Genomic DNA, 12653 nt, shown 5'->3' with positions numbered 1-12653 from the left:
AACCTAAGTCCTTTGTTGCTTTGATTTTCTTAATACTTCTTAAATCTGGGCCAGAGACACAGGATTCCCCCCGCTCCCGAGAAACGGCTCTTGGCCATCGTGAGACCTGCGTGTGTGTGTATGTGTACATGTTCTGTTAAATATATCTGCCTTAAAACATGTCTACGTCAGGTCAGAATATTGGGTCCGATTTTTTGTGAACCTGGGAATATATCCCTTTGAAGCTTTTCACCCAGAATTGCTTTCTTCTGTTGTGAAAACTGGCTGGTCAGCTGTGGCACTGACTTGAGCTGTCCTCGTGGGGGCTCCGGGCTCGGTGCTGAGTGTCGTCAGGGGCCAGGTCCCTTGGTCACCCTGAGCTCTCCCGGCAGTGGTTCCGGAGCGCTGTGGTCAAGGCGGACGCCATGCCTGCGGACCTGACGACCCTGCTGTTCTCCAACATCGACCCCATCTATGAGTTCCACAGAGGCTTCCTGCGCGAGGTGGAGCACAGGCTGGCGCTCTGGTACCGCCCTGCGTCCCGGCGCCCCGCAGGCAGCCCCGCCCACGTTACCCCCGCTGTGCGCGGGGGCTCCCCAGCTTCCTAGCTAATTCGCAAGGGCCCCTATGTCACCGAGACAGCGTTAGTCCATAGGTAACATCACTTGCATTCACCCCATTCCAGAGGAGAGGACAGATGCAGGTTAAAAGACCCCTTTTTGCCTGGTCAGCACCAGTTCGAGGATGGCCGAGATGTGACAACTGCCTCTGTCAAGTGTGGCCTCGCCCTCAGAGCCTCTCGGTGCCCGGGACCCACCATGGCACTGGCAGCAAGCGAAGCGTATCTCACACGCTGTCGCGAGGTTTTGACCGTGTCTGTCCGTCTCCACTCCAGGGAGGGGTCTTCCAGTGCCCAGGCCACAGGCGACCACCGACGAATCGGGGACGTCCTGCTCAGCAACATGCTTCAGTTAAAGGTAGCGCGGGTGTGCGCACGGCTCTCGACCTAGCAGCTGGCCGTGTGGACGCCAGCCTCCTGGTCAGGACAGTGTTTCCCCGAGAATGATGCACAAGTCAGGGCAGCTTTCCCCTCAGGAAGCTCAGCGTCCCGAGAGGACGGCGTACAGGTCAGCCCGCGCTCCCCTCCGAGCGTTATTTCCACGGGGGCAGCGCTTCCTCGGGACACGCCCCGCTCAGGGCAGGGCCTCTGGGAGCCGCCTTCCGCGCAGCGCCGCTGCCGCCGCCGCCGGCCGGCACTCGTCCCGACACGCTCTCCTCAGGATGAAGAGCGCTCCCCCAGGGCTGCGTCCCGCCGGGCCAGGCTCCCCTCAGAGCCGCGGGCCGGTGCAGCTGCTCCTGCTGAGCCCGTGCCCCGAGAGGGGGCTTCTGGGCTCCCTCCCGCTCCCGGCCTCTCCTGGGGCCTCAGCGCTCTGGGCGGCGGCGCTCTCGCGGGACCGGGACCGATGGGGTGGGCGCCGCCAGCTCGTCCCCAGGCTTCCCGCCGAGGCCCCGCCCCCCGAGGCCCCGCCGTGCCTCCAGGCCCCCGGTTTTGGGGGCGGGTGGTGACCGCGTCCCGGAGGCGGAGGCGCGCGCGGCGTGAACTTACGGCCCACATGCACGCGCGGCCGCCGGGCGGCGTTCCTCCAGCCCGGCGGGTCCGCTGTGATGCCCACCGAGGCAGACCGCTGTAGGGGGAGACCAGACAGGGGCGGGCGGGGCCCGGGGGCCGCCGCTCAGCCGCCCCCCGCCCCGCAGACGCTCACCCGCCACTTCCAGAGGCTCCACGAGGTCCTGACGGAGCTGGAAGCGGCCAGCAGGCGCCTGCGGAGGCTGGAGGCGCTGCGCCGGGACTTCGAGCTGCAGAAGGTCTGCTACCTGCCGCTCAACGCCTTCCTGCTGAAGCCGCTGCAGCGCCTGCGCCACTACCGGCTGCTGCTGCACCGCCTGTGCGCCCCCGACCGCCAGGACCCCGACCGCGGGGACCAGGACCGCGCCGACCGCCGCGGTGAGTGCGCGCCCAACACCCCGCCCCCGCGGGCACCCCGTCCTCCGCCCGCGGCGCCCAGGGGAGGGGGGCGGTGGTCTGCTTCTGAGCCGCACCCCTGGGAGGCCACGTGGCCTGAGGGAAGCTTCTATGTCCGTGGGCTTTGTCATTCCTGACTTTGGTGAGAGGGGCGAAGGAATAAACCCTGATCCTTGTGACCTCAGATAGGACTGACTTCCAGTTGCAGCAGAAACGTAGAGCAGGAAGTCACTGCCTCTCAGGCCCGGTCACCACTGTCTGTCTCTGAACGTTCAAGCTGAAGGAGTAGGTAGCCCTTCCTTCCAGCGGGTCTACCGGTGTCCTGAGAATAGATCAGATACTTTCTGACGTACAGGGAGCAAAACGGACCGTATGATGTGGACAGCGCCCTTTCTCTGCATCCTAAAAGCAAGTGTTTTGTGTTTGCCAAAAAGGAGGGGACAAAATTGCCCGAAATGTTTCCATGCATTTTAAGGGAAATGTGAAAAAGGGGGAGCACAGGTAAAATGAGGGCGGGCGACGCTGCTTTGCCCGTAACGTTAAATAGTTGTTTATGAAGACTGCCCTTTCTCTTTACCGAGCGTGAGCGTTGGCTAGTCAGCAGTTTGGGCTGAACGAGTCCAAGTTTCAGGTCATCTGCAGGGACCCACACTTGCTGTCCCTAGCAGTCCTGTGAGGAGTTTGAGTACAATGTTCCTGGAATTAAAACCACCTTTAAATTGTCAGTTCCTGTCACAAACTGGTGGGTGGAGGGTTTCGTCCATGCCACCCCCACCTCACCTGTCCGGGCACCTGTACTGAGGGACCTCTCCACGCAGAAGCCCTCAAGGCCATCACGGAGGTGACCTCCACACTCCAGCACAGCCTCGTCCGGCTGGAGAACCTCCAGAAGCTGATGGAGCTGCAGCGGGACTTGGTCGGCATAGAGAACCTCGTTGCTCCCGGCAGGGTGAGTGACTTTGAGAAAGTTCTGTGAACTGGTTACTTCACTGTTTTTAATTGAGATATAATTCAAAATGTGTGACTCGGTGGCTCTCGGTATATTCATGAGGTTAGGCAACCGTCACCACTAATTCCAGAACATTTTCATTCCCCCAAAAGAAACCCCATCCCTCTCAGCAGCCACCCTCAGCCCCGCTCCCCGGTCCCTGGCAGCTTCTGCTCGGCTTCCTGTCTCTGGGCTTCTCTCCGGACATTTCATACACATGGACTCTCACGGTGTGCGGCCTTTCGTGTCTCACCTCTTTCACTCAGCACAGTGTCTTCAAGCTTCATTTGTGTTGTGTGTTCTGTCGGGGCTTCATTCCTTCTTGTGCCTGAATAGTGTTCATTCTCTGGAGACACCATATTTTGGTTGCCTGTTCATCTGCTGATAGACACTTGGGTTGTTTCCACTTTTCAGCCATTGTGAATAGTGCTTCTGTGAACGTCATGTACGAGTGCTTGTGTGAACATGTGTTTTCATTTCTCCTGGGCACAAACGTACATAGCTAGGAGTGGAATTGCCAGGTCATGGGGCTACTCTGTGTTTAACATTTTGAGGAATCGCCAGAGTTGTCCACGGTGGCTGCACCCCTTTACGTTCCCACCAGGGGTATAGAATGGTTCCGACTTCTCCATATCTTGTCTTTGATTTTAGCCACCCTGGTGGTACATAGTGGCATCTCTTCGTGGTTGTGATTTGCATTTCCCTAGTGACTAACATCAAGCATCTTTTCATATGTTTATTGGCCATTTCTGTGCCTTCTTTGGAGAAATGCCTATTCAAGTCTTTTGCCCACCTTTTAATTGGGTTGTTTGTGTTTTTACTGTTGCGAGATTCCTTATCTACTCTGGATACCAGACCCTTACCAGAATATGACTTGCAAATATGTTCTCCCATTTTGTGGGTTATCTTTTCACTTTCTCGATGGTATCATTTACAACATTAAAGTTTTTAATTTAGCTGATGTCTAATTTGTCTGTTTTTTCTTTGGTTGTTTGTGCTTTAGGTGTCATAGCTAAGAAACTATTGCCTAATCCAAGGTATGAAGATTTACCCCTGTGTTTTCTTCTAAAAGTTGTTTATGTTTTAGCTCTTACATTTAGAGCTGATCGTTTTCAGTTTTGTGTATGGTGTGAGGTATGGGTCCAACTTTGCTCTTTTCCAAGTGGATATATACTTGTCCCAACACCTTTGCTGAACTGTCTTCGCTCCTTTGTCAAAAATCAATGGGCCATGGAGTGTGAGTTCATTTTTGAACCTTCAGTTGTATTCCATGGGTCTGTATGTCTCCCGGGCTACTTACTTTCTGTCACTAATTCCTTTTGCTTTGGACTCAGTACTGTCAACAAAAGAAAATTGTTTTAAGGGTTGCACAGGTCCAGTGGTTAAGAATCCGTGCTTCCAATGCAGGGGGCGCAGGTTCGATCCCTGGTCAGGGAACTAAGATCCCGAAAACAAAGGGTTGCACAGGGATGTTCCTGTCTCAGCACAAACGTAAGAGTATTGGAGCGTGGGTGTATAAATCCTGTTTTGCGTTAGCCTTGTTAGAAGAAAGGTACTGGGACCATGAGCTCAAAGAAACAAGACTAAAACAGCCAGGAAGGTTTTGCCCTCCTGGAGCAGGGCCTTGGCTGGGAGCCAGGAGAGCCCCGTTTCCTCTCCCTCTTTGACGGCTCCCAGGGGTGCTGCTGGCTGGGAGTTCCTGGGAGGTGGGAGGGCTCTTGTTACGTCGTTGTTTCTCTGAATGCCCCACGCAGTGACTTACAGATGGTGGCCCCAGGAAGCTGTCACCAGAGGGGCAGATAAACAAGAGCAGCCACATAGAGCAGGGGCAGGGGCGGGCTACCCGGGGCGGCCTCGCTGCCATCACCGCTGCTATTAGTCAGGGTCTCTGAGTCCTGCCTTAACCCCCGGGGTTCCTGGCCTCCCCGAGTGAAATGCGTGCATCAGTCAGAGACGAGCCCACCCCAGTTATCTGAGCGCAGGGTCGAAGAGCAGGGCTGTGAACCGAAGGTGGGTGACGAGGCCCCGAGGGTGAGCACTGCCAAGCATCGAGGAGGCGGGACCTCGGGGAGCACACCCCCAAGGGCTGGGGTCTCTGGGGAGCGGCGGAGCTGGCCCTGCGATGATGCAGGAAGGCCTGCCAGCTGCGGCCCAGAGAGGGCTGGGGGCCGCCCTCCTCCTCCTGCAGGGCTGTCCCTTGGGTTGGGGCTGGTTCCTCATCTCGCTGTGTCCGTGAGGGTTACTGGGTGAGCTCTCCTCCCTGGGCCCTTGCTCAGGTCACCTGAGGGCTGTAAGGCTGGGGTGTTCTTGGGGCACCAGCCGTGCTGTTTGTCTGACAGAACAGCAGACGGTAGAAGAGTCCCCAGAAATAGTCCAAAGCGGACTGTTTGGGGCCCCCGGGACGGTGCTTCAGCCAGGGCGTAGGCGGTTAGGGATGTTGGACATCTGTGCCCCAGAGGCAGGTGCGGGGCCTGGCCCGGCAGTGAGGGGAGCCCCGAGTCCCGGCGGGAGAGGGCTGCCCGGGACCCGGGGGGCTCCCACTGAGCCTCAGCCCACTGGAGGGTCTCACTCTGGGCCGTAGCACCTTCCTGGACTTAGGAATCCTCTGCTCAAGCGCCAGGGCGGCCGCTGACAAGTCCCCTGTGACATTTGGTGGGAACCAGGTGTCCTGTTCTCCTCCCTCCCGTTCTCAAGCTGCCCCGCCCAGCTTTTCTCAAAGCTGAACTCACGTCATCTCCATGGTGGAACCTTCCAGAAGCTGCCCCTCAACCATGCCCTTTGCCTTGTGTACCGGCTCTCAGCACAGCCAGCCTGTGGGAGCTCAGAGACCGGGCACCGAGTTCACAGACACCAAACAGGATGCGGGTGACCGAGGGGAGCGGATGGGAGGGAGGCTGGAGCGGCACGGCGGGTCCTCAGGCATCTATCCGGGCAGGAGGGCACCGCGGAAGGGCCCGAAGGGGCCTGTGAGGGGCTCGGGGGAGCGTGGAGGGTGATGTGCCATCTGCTGAGGTGCCCTCGGCCAGCACACAGGGACCCCGATGGTGTCTTGCAGGAGTTTATCCGCGAGGGCTGCCTCCACAAGCTCACCAGGAAGGGCCTGCAGCAGAGGATGTTCTTTCTGGTAGGTGCGATGGGCACGGTCCAGGCGGGCGGCCTCATTGTGAGGAGCCAGGAGAGGGTCGCAGAAACACTCCCGGGCCTGCCACCTTCCTTATTCTGGGTTCTGGGCACCTATCTGCAGGATGAGCAAAAGCCAGAAGGTAGAAAAATCCACACTCCTGCGGCTGCAGGACCGCTCTGCTCGTGCCAGCGTCAGCCCGCAGGGCCTTCCTTACTCATGAGCCCAGAGGTTCTCCCAGCGAGTCCCTGCTGCCAGCAGGTCCCCTTTTGTCAGCTCCCTTCCTCGCACCCAGCTAGTGGATTCAAACCCCAGCCTTCCTGGGTGGGGGTGACTCTCAGGACCAGCCCCCCACCGCCTCCCGCTGGCCAAGAGGTCTGCTGGCCCATATGGTTACTGGTCACCCCTGGTCACAATGACTGTATGAATGGAACAAAAATCCCTTTTCTGCCAGAAACCTCCAGCAAACTGCGTAAGCACACAGGGTCCTTGGAGTTGAAGTTGGTCTGATAATATGTTGAATCCTTGTTGCCTGTTTTTAGAATTCATTTATCTAAAGCTTCTGGTCCCTCAGTTCTCAGACATGCTGCTGTACACAAGCAGAGGTGCCTCGGGGACCAGCCACTTCCGGATCCGGGGACTCCTTCCGCTGCGCGGCATGCTGGTGAGTGCCCGGCGCCGGGCGGGTCCGGACCGGTGGTTGGGGCCGCGCCACATAGCAGCACCTGCTGGGCTGTTCATGCCTTTTCACCCTGTTATGGCTACTGTTCTTGGTGCTCAGACGGCCCCACCTGCAGCCCCTCCAGGGCCTCTTGACCAAGGCCACCAGCCCCTGCAGGACAAGGCCCAGCTCCGCCAGGAACCCACCTACTCCTCCCAGGGAGCCCTGTCCTTTGGTGGGAGGCTCCATGAAAAACCCGGGTCGGGCGCCGGGGCCACCGTGCTGCTGGAGGGGTTGGGTGCTGACACAGCTTTGAAAAGAGAAAGCTGGACCCCTAATTCTTAAGACTGTAGAGTTTTCACTTCCTTGATTTTATACTTCTCTCTTTTATGCTGACGATTTTGGTTTCTTTTGGCATCATAATTAGTTATTTCACACACACACACACACACACACAGCTTTAAAATGGTAAAACAGATACCACCACCGCTAAAGAGAGGGCGGGCTGCAGGTCAGGACTGGCCTCAGGGAAGCTCCCGGTGACCTCCACTGAGTCGTGCTGTGTGGCCTCGTTTGCCCCTTGACCTCCACCCCGTGAAGAGGCACAAGCTCTGTCTTCAGAGCTATGGAGGGCCTGGGCCGCACCTCATGCTCTGGCCACACCACATGCCGCCAGGGCGTGTCCGCCTCCCCACCGTCTCAGTGCCGCGTGGCGCGTTAACGTTGTCTCTGATGAGCAGGAATTCTTCGTCTTAATGTGATGCGGTCTGTCTTCTCCTCCGTGGTGCCTTCTGTGGCCTTAAAGGTCATGGAGAGACTCCCCCTTGAGTGTAAACCTAGACTCGGCCTGGAACCCATCTTTGGGAACAGCAGAGATAGGAGGCCAAGTTCAGGTTTTTGCTATAAAGATGTGCTGTTTGTCCAGAACATCTTACGCAGTGAGCACCTCTCCCTGCAGCCCTGCCAGGCCCCATCCAGGTGTAGGACGGGTGGGGTCCGACCCCTGTCCAGTTCCCAGTTCCCAAGGCGTCAGCGCCGTCCTCGCCCCTGTCTCCTTCGTGGCGTCTGGCCCTTCTCCCCACCATCCGCACCCTGGGCACTGCACCGCCTTCCAGCGAGCGTCAGAGCCTCCGCAGGCGTCTCTGTAACACTTGTTCAGCTTTTCCAACTCGGCAAAAAGGGGTCAGTTTGAACGACCTCACCTGCCATCCCTGGAAGTAGACCCCATCTGTTTTAAAAGTATACTTTTAAAAGTTACACCTTCAGTATAGAGAAAAACTGAAGATGTACAGTGAAAAGCACTCATTACTGTACTGCCCAGTAGTAAGTGCTGTCAGCATTTCGCCATCATCTGGGGAACACCCTCCACAAGCTGCTTTGTAACCCGCACTGGTTTTGCTCGGCAGTTCATCTCAAACATCCTCTTGTGTCCTCTGCTTCTACCACCGGCTCAGGAGCCGTGAGTAGTGGATTGGTGCGCCGAGCCCCTGTTTATTTAACCAGCTTCCTGCACTGGACATTTTGGCTACGTCTAGTTTTTCAGAATTGGAAACAGCACCATTGGATCTTCCTATGCGTCCTTAGTTATGGCCTTGAGATAAACCGCCACACGTGTATGTGAGCCTGAGGCTCCCTATTCCTGCTGAGTGGCTGTGGGAGCGGCTGACTGGGTGGCCTTCCCTCCAGGCCCGTCTGCGCCTGTGCCGTCCCAGCCTTGGGCAGCCCTGGCCATCCACCCCGTCCTCCGTGCCCCGGGGATGGCCAGCAAGGCCGCTTCCTGCGCCCTCTGCTCTCCCCCAGGAGGCACCAGGCACGTCTGTCACTCTGGCCTGCTAGTGTTTGTGAAGCGTTCCTAAACCCTTCCAGGTCTCGGGTGCTTTCCAGGTACGTAATTCCCGTCACTTTGCCTGCAGTTCAGTGTCACCTCTGAGTTTATAAACTCCCTCCAGACGGGGATTGCGTTTGTCTTGTCCCTGGAATGGCCACGGGCACAGAGGCCCGACGGATACGTGTGGAAGGGGTGAACTTAGACGTTTTTCTGTAGTCAATCTGTCCATCTTTTCCTAATTTAGGGTTTCTTTCCTTGGCACGGGCTCAGAAAGTCTTTCCCACACCAAGATTATGTTGGTGTGGGACTTTCTTTACTGATACGCTTACAGTTTTTTCTCTTTTACCTAATCTGCCTAAAATTTGTTGGTTTTGATGTTTTTAGATTGGGATGTAACATTTTCTCCTCGTGTATAGTCAATTTTCCCATTATTTGTTACATCCTCCATTTTCTTACTGATCCCAAAGTCTGCCTTTATCATATAAAAAATTCTTGTCTTTACACTTGGATTCTTTCTGAAGGTTCTGTTCCATTTCTGTCTGTCCCAACATCAGTCTACACTCTTCTGATTAGTGGTGGTGTAAGGCTTAGTCACTGTGTGGGTAAGTTCCTTCCTTTATTTGTCCTTCTTTTTGAACAGTTCTTTGCTCTTCTCAAGTATTTAATTCTTCTAAATAAACTGTGGAGTCATTTGGACAGATTCCCTGTAACTGGCTGGTCCTGGGGACAGACAGACAGCCCTCGCTCCTGACTGCGGAGGGAAGGATGGTGACTCTTGGCTTGTGAAAGACACGGTTTCCTTCTGTTTGTATATAAGAGATATGGTCAGAAATAACCTGTGGGATTTGGGCAAACGTGTTTCAGCACGTGGAGGGGGATGGTCACTCTTCTCCCTTAGCCTTTGTGACAGGGTGGGTTCCATCAGTCACCTTCCTCATTCCTAGAACAAGCTCACTTGGCCAGAGGACAGTTTCTCCTCTAGGCTTTTAGGTCTGATTAAGGAATACTTTGTTCTGCAGTTATTTCTCTTAATCTCTTATAACTGAGATTAGCCTGAACCTAACTCTGTTAGCTTTTGGTACCACTTTATAGACAAATTGTCCAACTCCCTTTTCAACTAAAATGCTCAACGTTTTTTCCCGTGCTTGATTTTCAGCTCATAGTGCTGGACCCACCGGTGAGTAGTTGGGTGCCCATGGCCCTCAGCTTGCCCACCCGGGCAGCAGGCGCCATGGTGCGGGGATCCCTTGTGTCTCCTGTAACCCCTCGTAGAGTCGGCGTGGGCTTGGTCAGCACCTGTGTCCTGCCGCAAGCTCGGGTTCCGCCCGCCCCGCTCCTGGTCACACTCCGCCTCCTCTCCCGCCCGCAGGTGGAAGAACGTGAGAATGAGTGGCCTGTCCCGCACTGTTTCACCATCTACGCCGCTCAGAAGACCGTCGTGGTGGCAGCCAGGTAAGGGCCTTCCGCCCACGTTCCGCATCCCAGCTGCCCTGGTCCCCTCTGAGTTGTTAGAGTGTCGCGGTCACGGGGACACACAGCCCCTTGAGCGCTGCTTCAAAGCTACGCGACCACAGGAGCAACTTCACTGTCCGTGGGAGCTTGTGACCGTGGAGACCGTCCGCAGAGACCGGCTGTGATACTGCTGGCTGCGCCAGGGAAGGGCTGGCAGGCTGGCGGGGGCCGACGAGGCAGCCCCACCGAGGCCAGGCGTCACGGGCCTCCCGCCCTGGAGCTGGGCAGCAGGAGGCGGACTGGGCCCGTAGCACAGGAGCAAAGGGACGCTTTCCCCACTCCCCGCGCCCTGTCAACAGCAAGACGACCCGAGCTCCTGGCGGCCTGGACGCCGTGCCCGGTCCCTCCCCTGTGGGAGCCTGCGTCCCCAGCTTCTTCCAAAGGAGGTGTCGTCCTGCGTCCGGGCGGGCGGCGCCTGGCTCTCAGCTCCCGTCCTGCGGGGTCCTGGCTGATGTCAGAGCACAGGGCACTGTACTCCCACCAGGAAACCCTGGCAGCTTAATTATGATCCAGGACCCAATCTCATAGTTCAGTTTCACAGCCCCCGAGACTTAAAAACCCGTTCCAGGAACAAAGTACCACGTAGAGCACCCCCGTGCCAGCATGACACATGCAGGCTGGGCCTCCAGCAGCGTCCTGACAAGCCCTCTGGACCCGAAGGACAGGGCACAGGAGGGGGAAGCAGGCACCCTGACCTTCTGCCCTCCAGTGGGAGGGGGCGCGGTGGGGAGCCCCGCCTGTGGGCCCTGCCCAGCGGCTGAGCTTCGGCCCTGCCCCGCAGCACCCAGCTGGAGAAAGAAAAGTGGATGAAGGACCTGAACGCTGCCATCGATGCAGCCAAGAGCAGCACCGACACGGCCCTGGCACCGCCAGGCAGCGTACTGTGCCCCCTTCCCCGTGGTAAGTGCTGGCCGGGCCCCCAGGAGACGAGGAAACTTTCCCATGGGTGTCACCCTGGTCACGGGCAGCCCGCTGGGCCCACGTGCTCTCCATCCACGAGGGACATTTCAGGTGGGCGGGAGCTCTTCTGGCAGGAGCATCGCGTGGTCTCGCTCCCTGCCTGCTGCTGGCCGGGGGCGGGGGGGTCCCGTCTCCTCTGAGCAGGGGCTGACTTCTCCCCCAGGGCCCTCCGACGAGGTCTCTCTGGAGGAGTCGGAAGACGACACCGATGGGGCCCGCTGCTCCTCAGGGGGGCCGGGCCAGCACCGGGTCAGCACCGCCATGCACGTGTGCTGGGACCGCACCACCAGCATCTCCAGGGCCGACTGCAGCGCGGCCGTCGAGGTGCGGCCACTGGAGACCCTGCTTGTGTGGGCTGATGGGGCACCCGGGGTCCACGGTGGCAGGGGAGAGCAGCCCGGGTGGGCGGGGCCGGGAGGGCGCCATCAGGAGCTCTCTCTGAAGGGCCCGTCGCCCCGGGATCCCGGGATGGCTGCCTCCCTCACCGGGAGCGGCCTCTGCGCCGGGGCCATCTCTGCCTTCACTTGTCCTGAGCTTCCGCCGAAGCCAGGGGAGGGACCAGCAGAGCAGGCGAGGAGCGCAGGTGGGTCCTGACAACGGTTGGTGGGGAGAGCGGGGAGCGTGGCCAGCTCGCTGGGGCCTGCAAGACTGCGGACTGGCCCTGGACACCGCGTCCACCGTCTGTGACACCCCCTCACGTATCAGAGGCGCGGGGCGCTCGTGAGCAGCAGCCCCGACGGGGACAGAGGCCTGCGTCGTGGGGAGGGCCCTACCGTCCGCGGATGTACTTGGCCCCGTGTGCCTCGCCCCAGAGCAAGGTGCGAGGATGGAAGTGGTGGCGCCAGCCGGAGGGCAGAAGGGCCAGCGCAGAGCGGCGCCAGGCCTCGGGGCTGAGCAGGGCGGCTCCTCCCCGCCCTTCCAGAGGGGCGCCACGCTGCGGGCCGGAGCCAGGCCACTGGCTGCGTGAGCCTCTGTTTACGGGGCACCCCTGCCCCCCACCCTCTGAGAACCTTCCCGTCTGGGCTCCGTGTCTGTTACAGGGGATTTGTGATGACAGGAAAGAAACTGAGCGCCATTCTACTTCGTTCTCCAGACTTCTTACCACCCTTCAGATTGTTAGCTGCCGACGAGCAGTGCGTCAGAGCACGGGGAAGGGCACTGCGTTCCTGTCAGTGCGGAGCCAGGGAAGCCTGTTGGGGGTGACCCTGGGGAGACACCTGCTCCCAGGAGGCCCCTGGGAGGACGGAGCCCGCAGAGTGGCTGTCTAGGGGCTGGCGGTCCTTGGACACTCACGCCCACAGGCTTTTCTTTTCCTTTCAGAACCAGCTCTCGGGATACCTGCTGAGGAAGTTCAAGAACAGTAATGGCTGGCAGAAGCTCTGGGTGGTCTTCACCAACTTCTGTTTGTTCTTCTACAAAACTCACCAGGTAGGGGTGCTTAACCGAGCCCGAGGGGGGCTCCGCCCTTGGCACTGCAGGACCGCCATGCCCGCCCACTGCACCCTCACGGAACCCCCTCGGCTCCGAACGAGCCCGGCCCCGCCGCCGCCGCCGCCGCCGTGGGGGGAGAGGGCGGGGGGG

The 12653-nt window shown here is 58.7% G+C and overlaps 1 protein-coding gene across 1 annotated transcript in view; it reads left to right on the top strand.

Annotated features, from left to right (window-relative positions):
* FARP2 (FERM, ARH/RhoGEF and pleckstrin domain protein 2) overlaps nt 1–12653 on the top strand; it is an 88969-nt gene that overhangs the window by 75288 nt on the left and 1028 nt on the right. The window contains exons 16-25 of the mRNA XM_060105720.1: nt 372–505; nt 875–956; nt 1735–1984; nt 2821–2951; nt 6046–6114; nt 6686–6775; nt 9970–10052; nt 10894–11012; nt 11236–11396; nt 12393–12500. Of these exons, the coding sequence (XP_059961703.1) occupies nt 372–505; nt 875–956; nt 1735–1984; nt 2821–2951; nt 6046–6114; nt 6686–6775; nt 9970–10052; nt 10894–11012; nt 11236–11396; nt 12393–12500 (1227 nt within the window). The remainder of the gene's footprint in view (nt 1–371; nt 506–874; nt 957–1734; nt 1985–2820; nt 2952–6045; nt 6115–6685; nt 6776–9969; nt 10053–10893; nt 11013–11235; nt 11397–12392; nt 12501–12653) is intronic.

The sequence above is a fragment of the Mesoplodon densirostris genome, chromosome 8, assembly GCF_025265405.1.
Source record: "Mesoplodon densirostris isolate mMesDen1 chromosome 8, mMesDen1 primary haplotype, whole genome shotgun sequence".
Lineage (NCBI taxonomy): Eukaryota > Metazoa > Chordata > Mammalia > Artiodactyla > Ziphiidae > Mesoplodon > Mesoplodon densirostris.
This window is presented reverse-complemented; position numbering and strand designations above follow the sequence as displayed.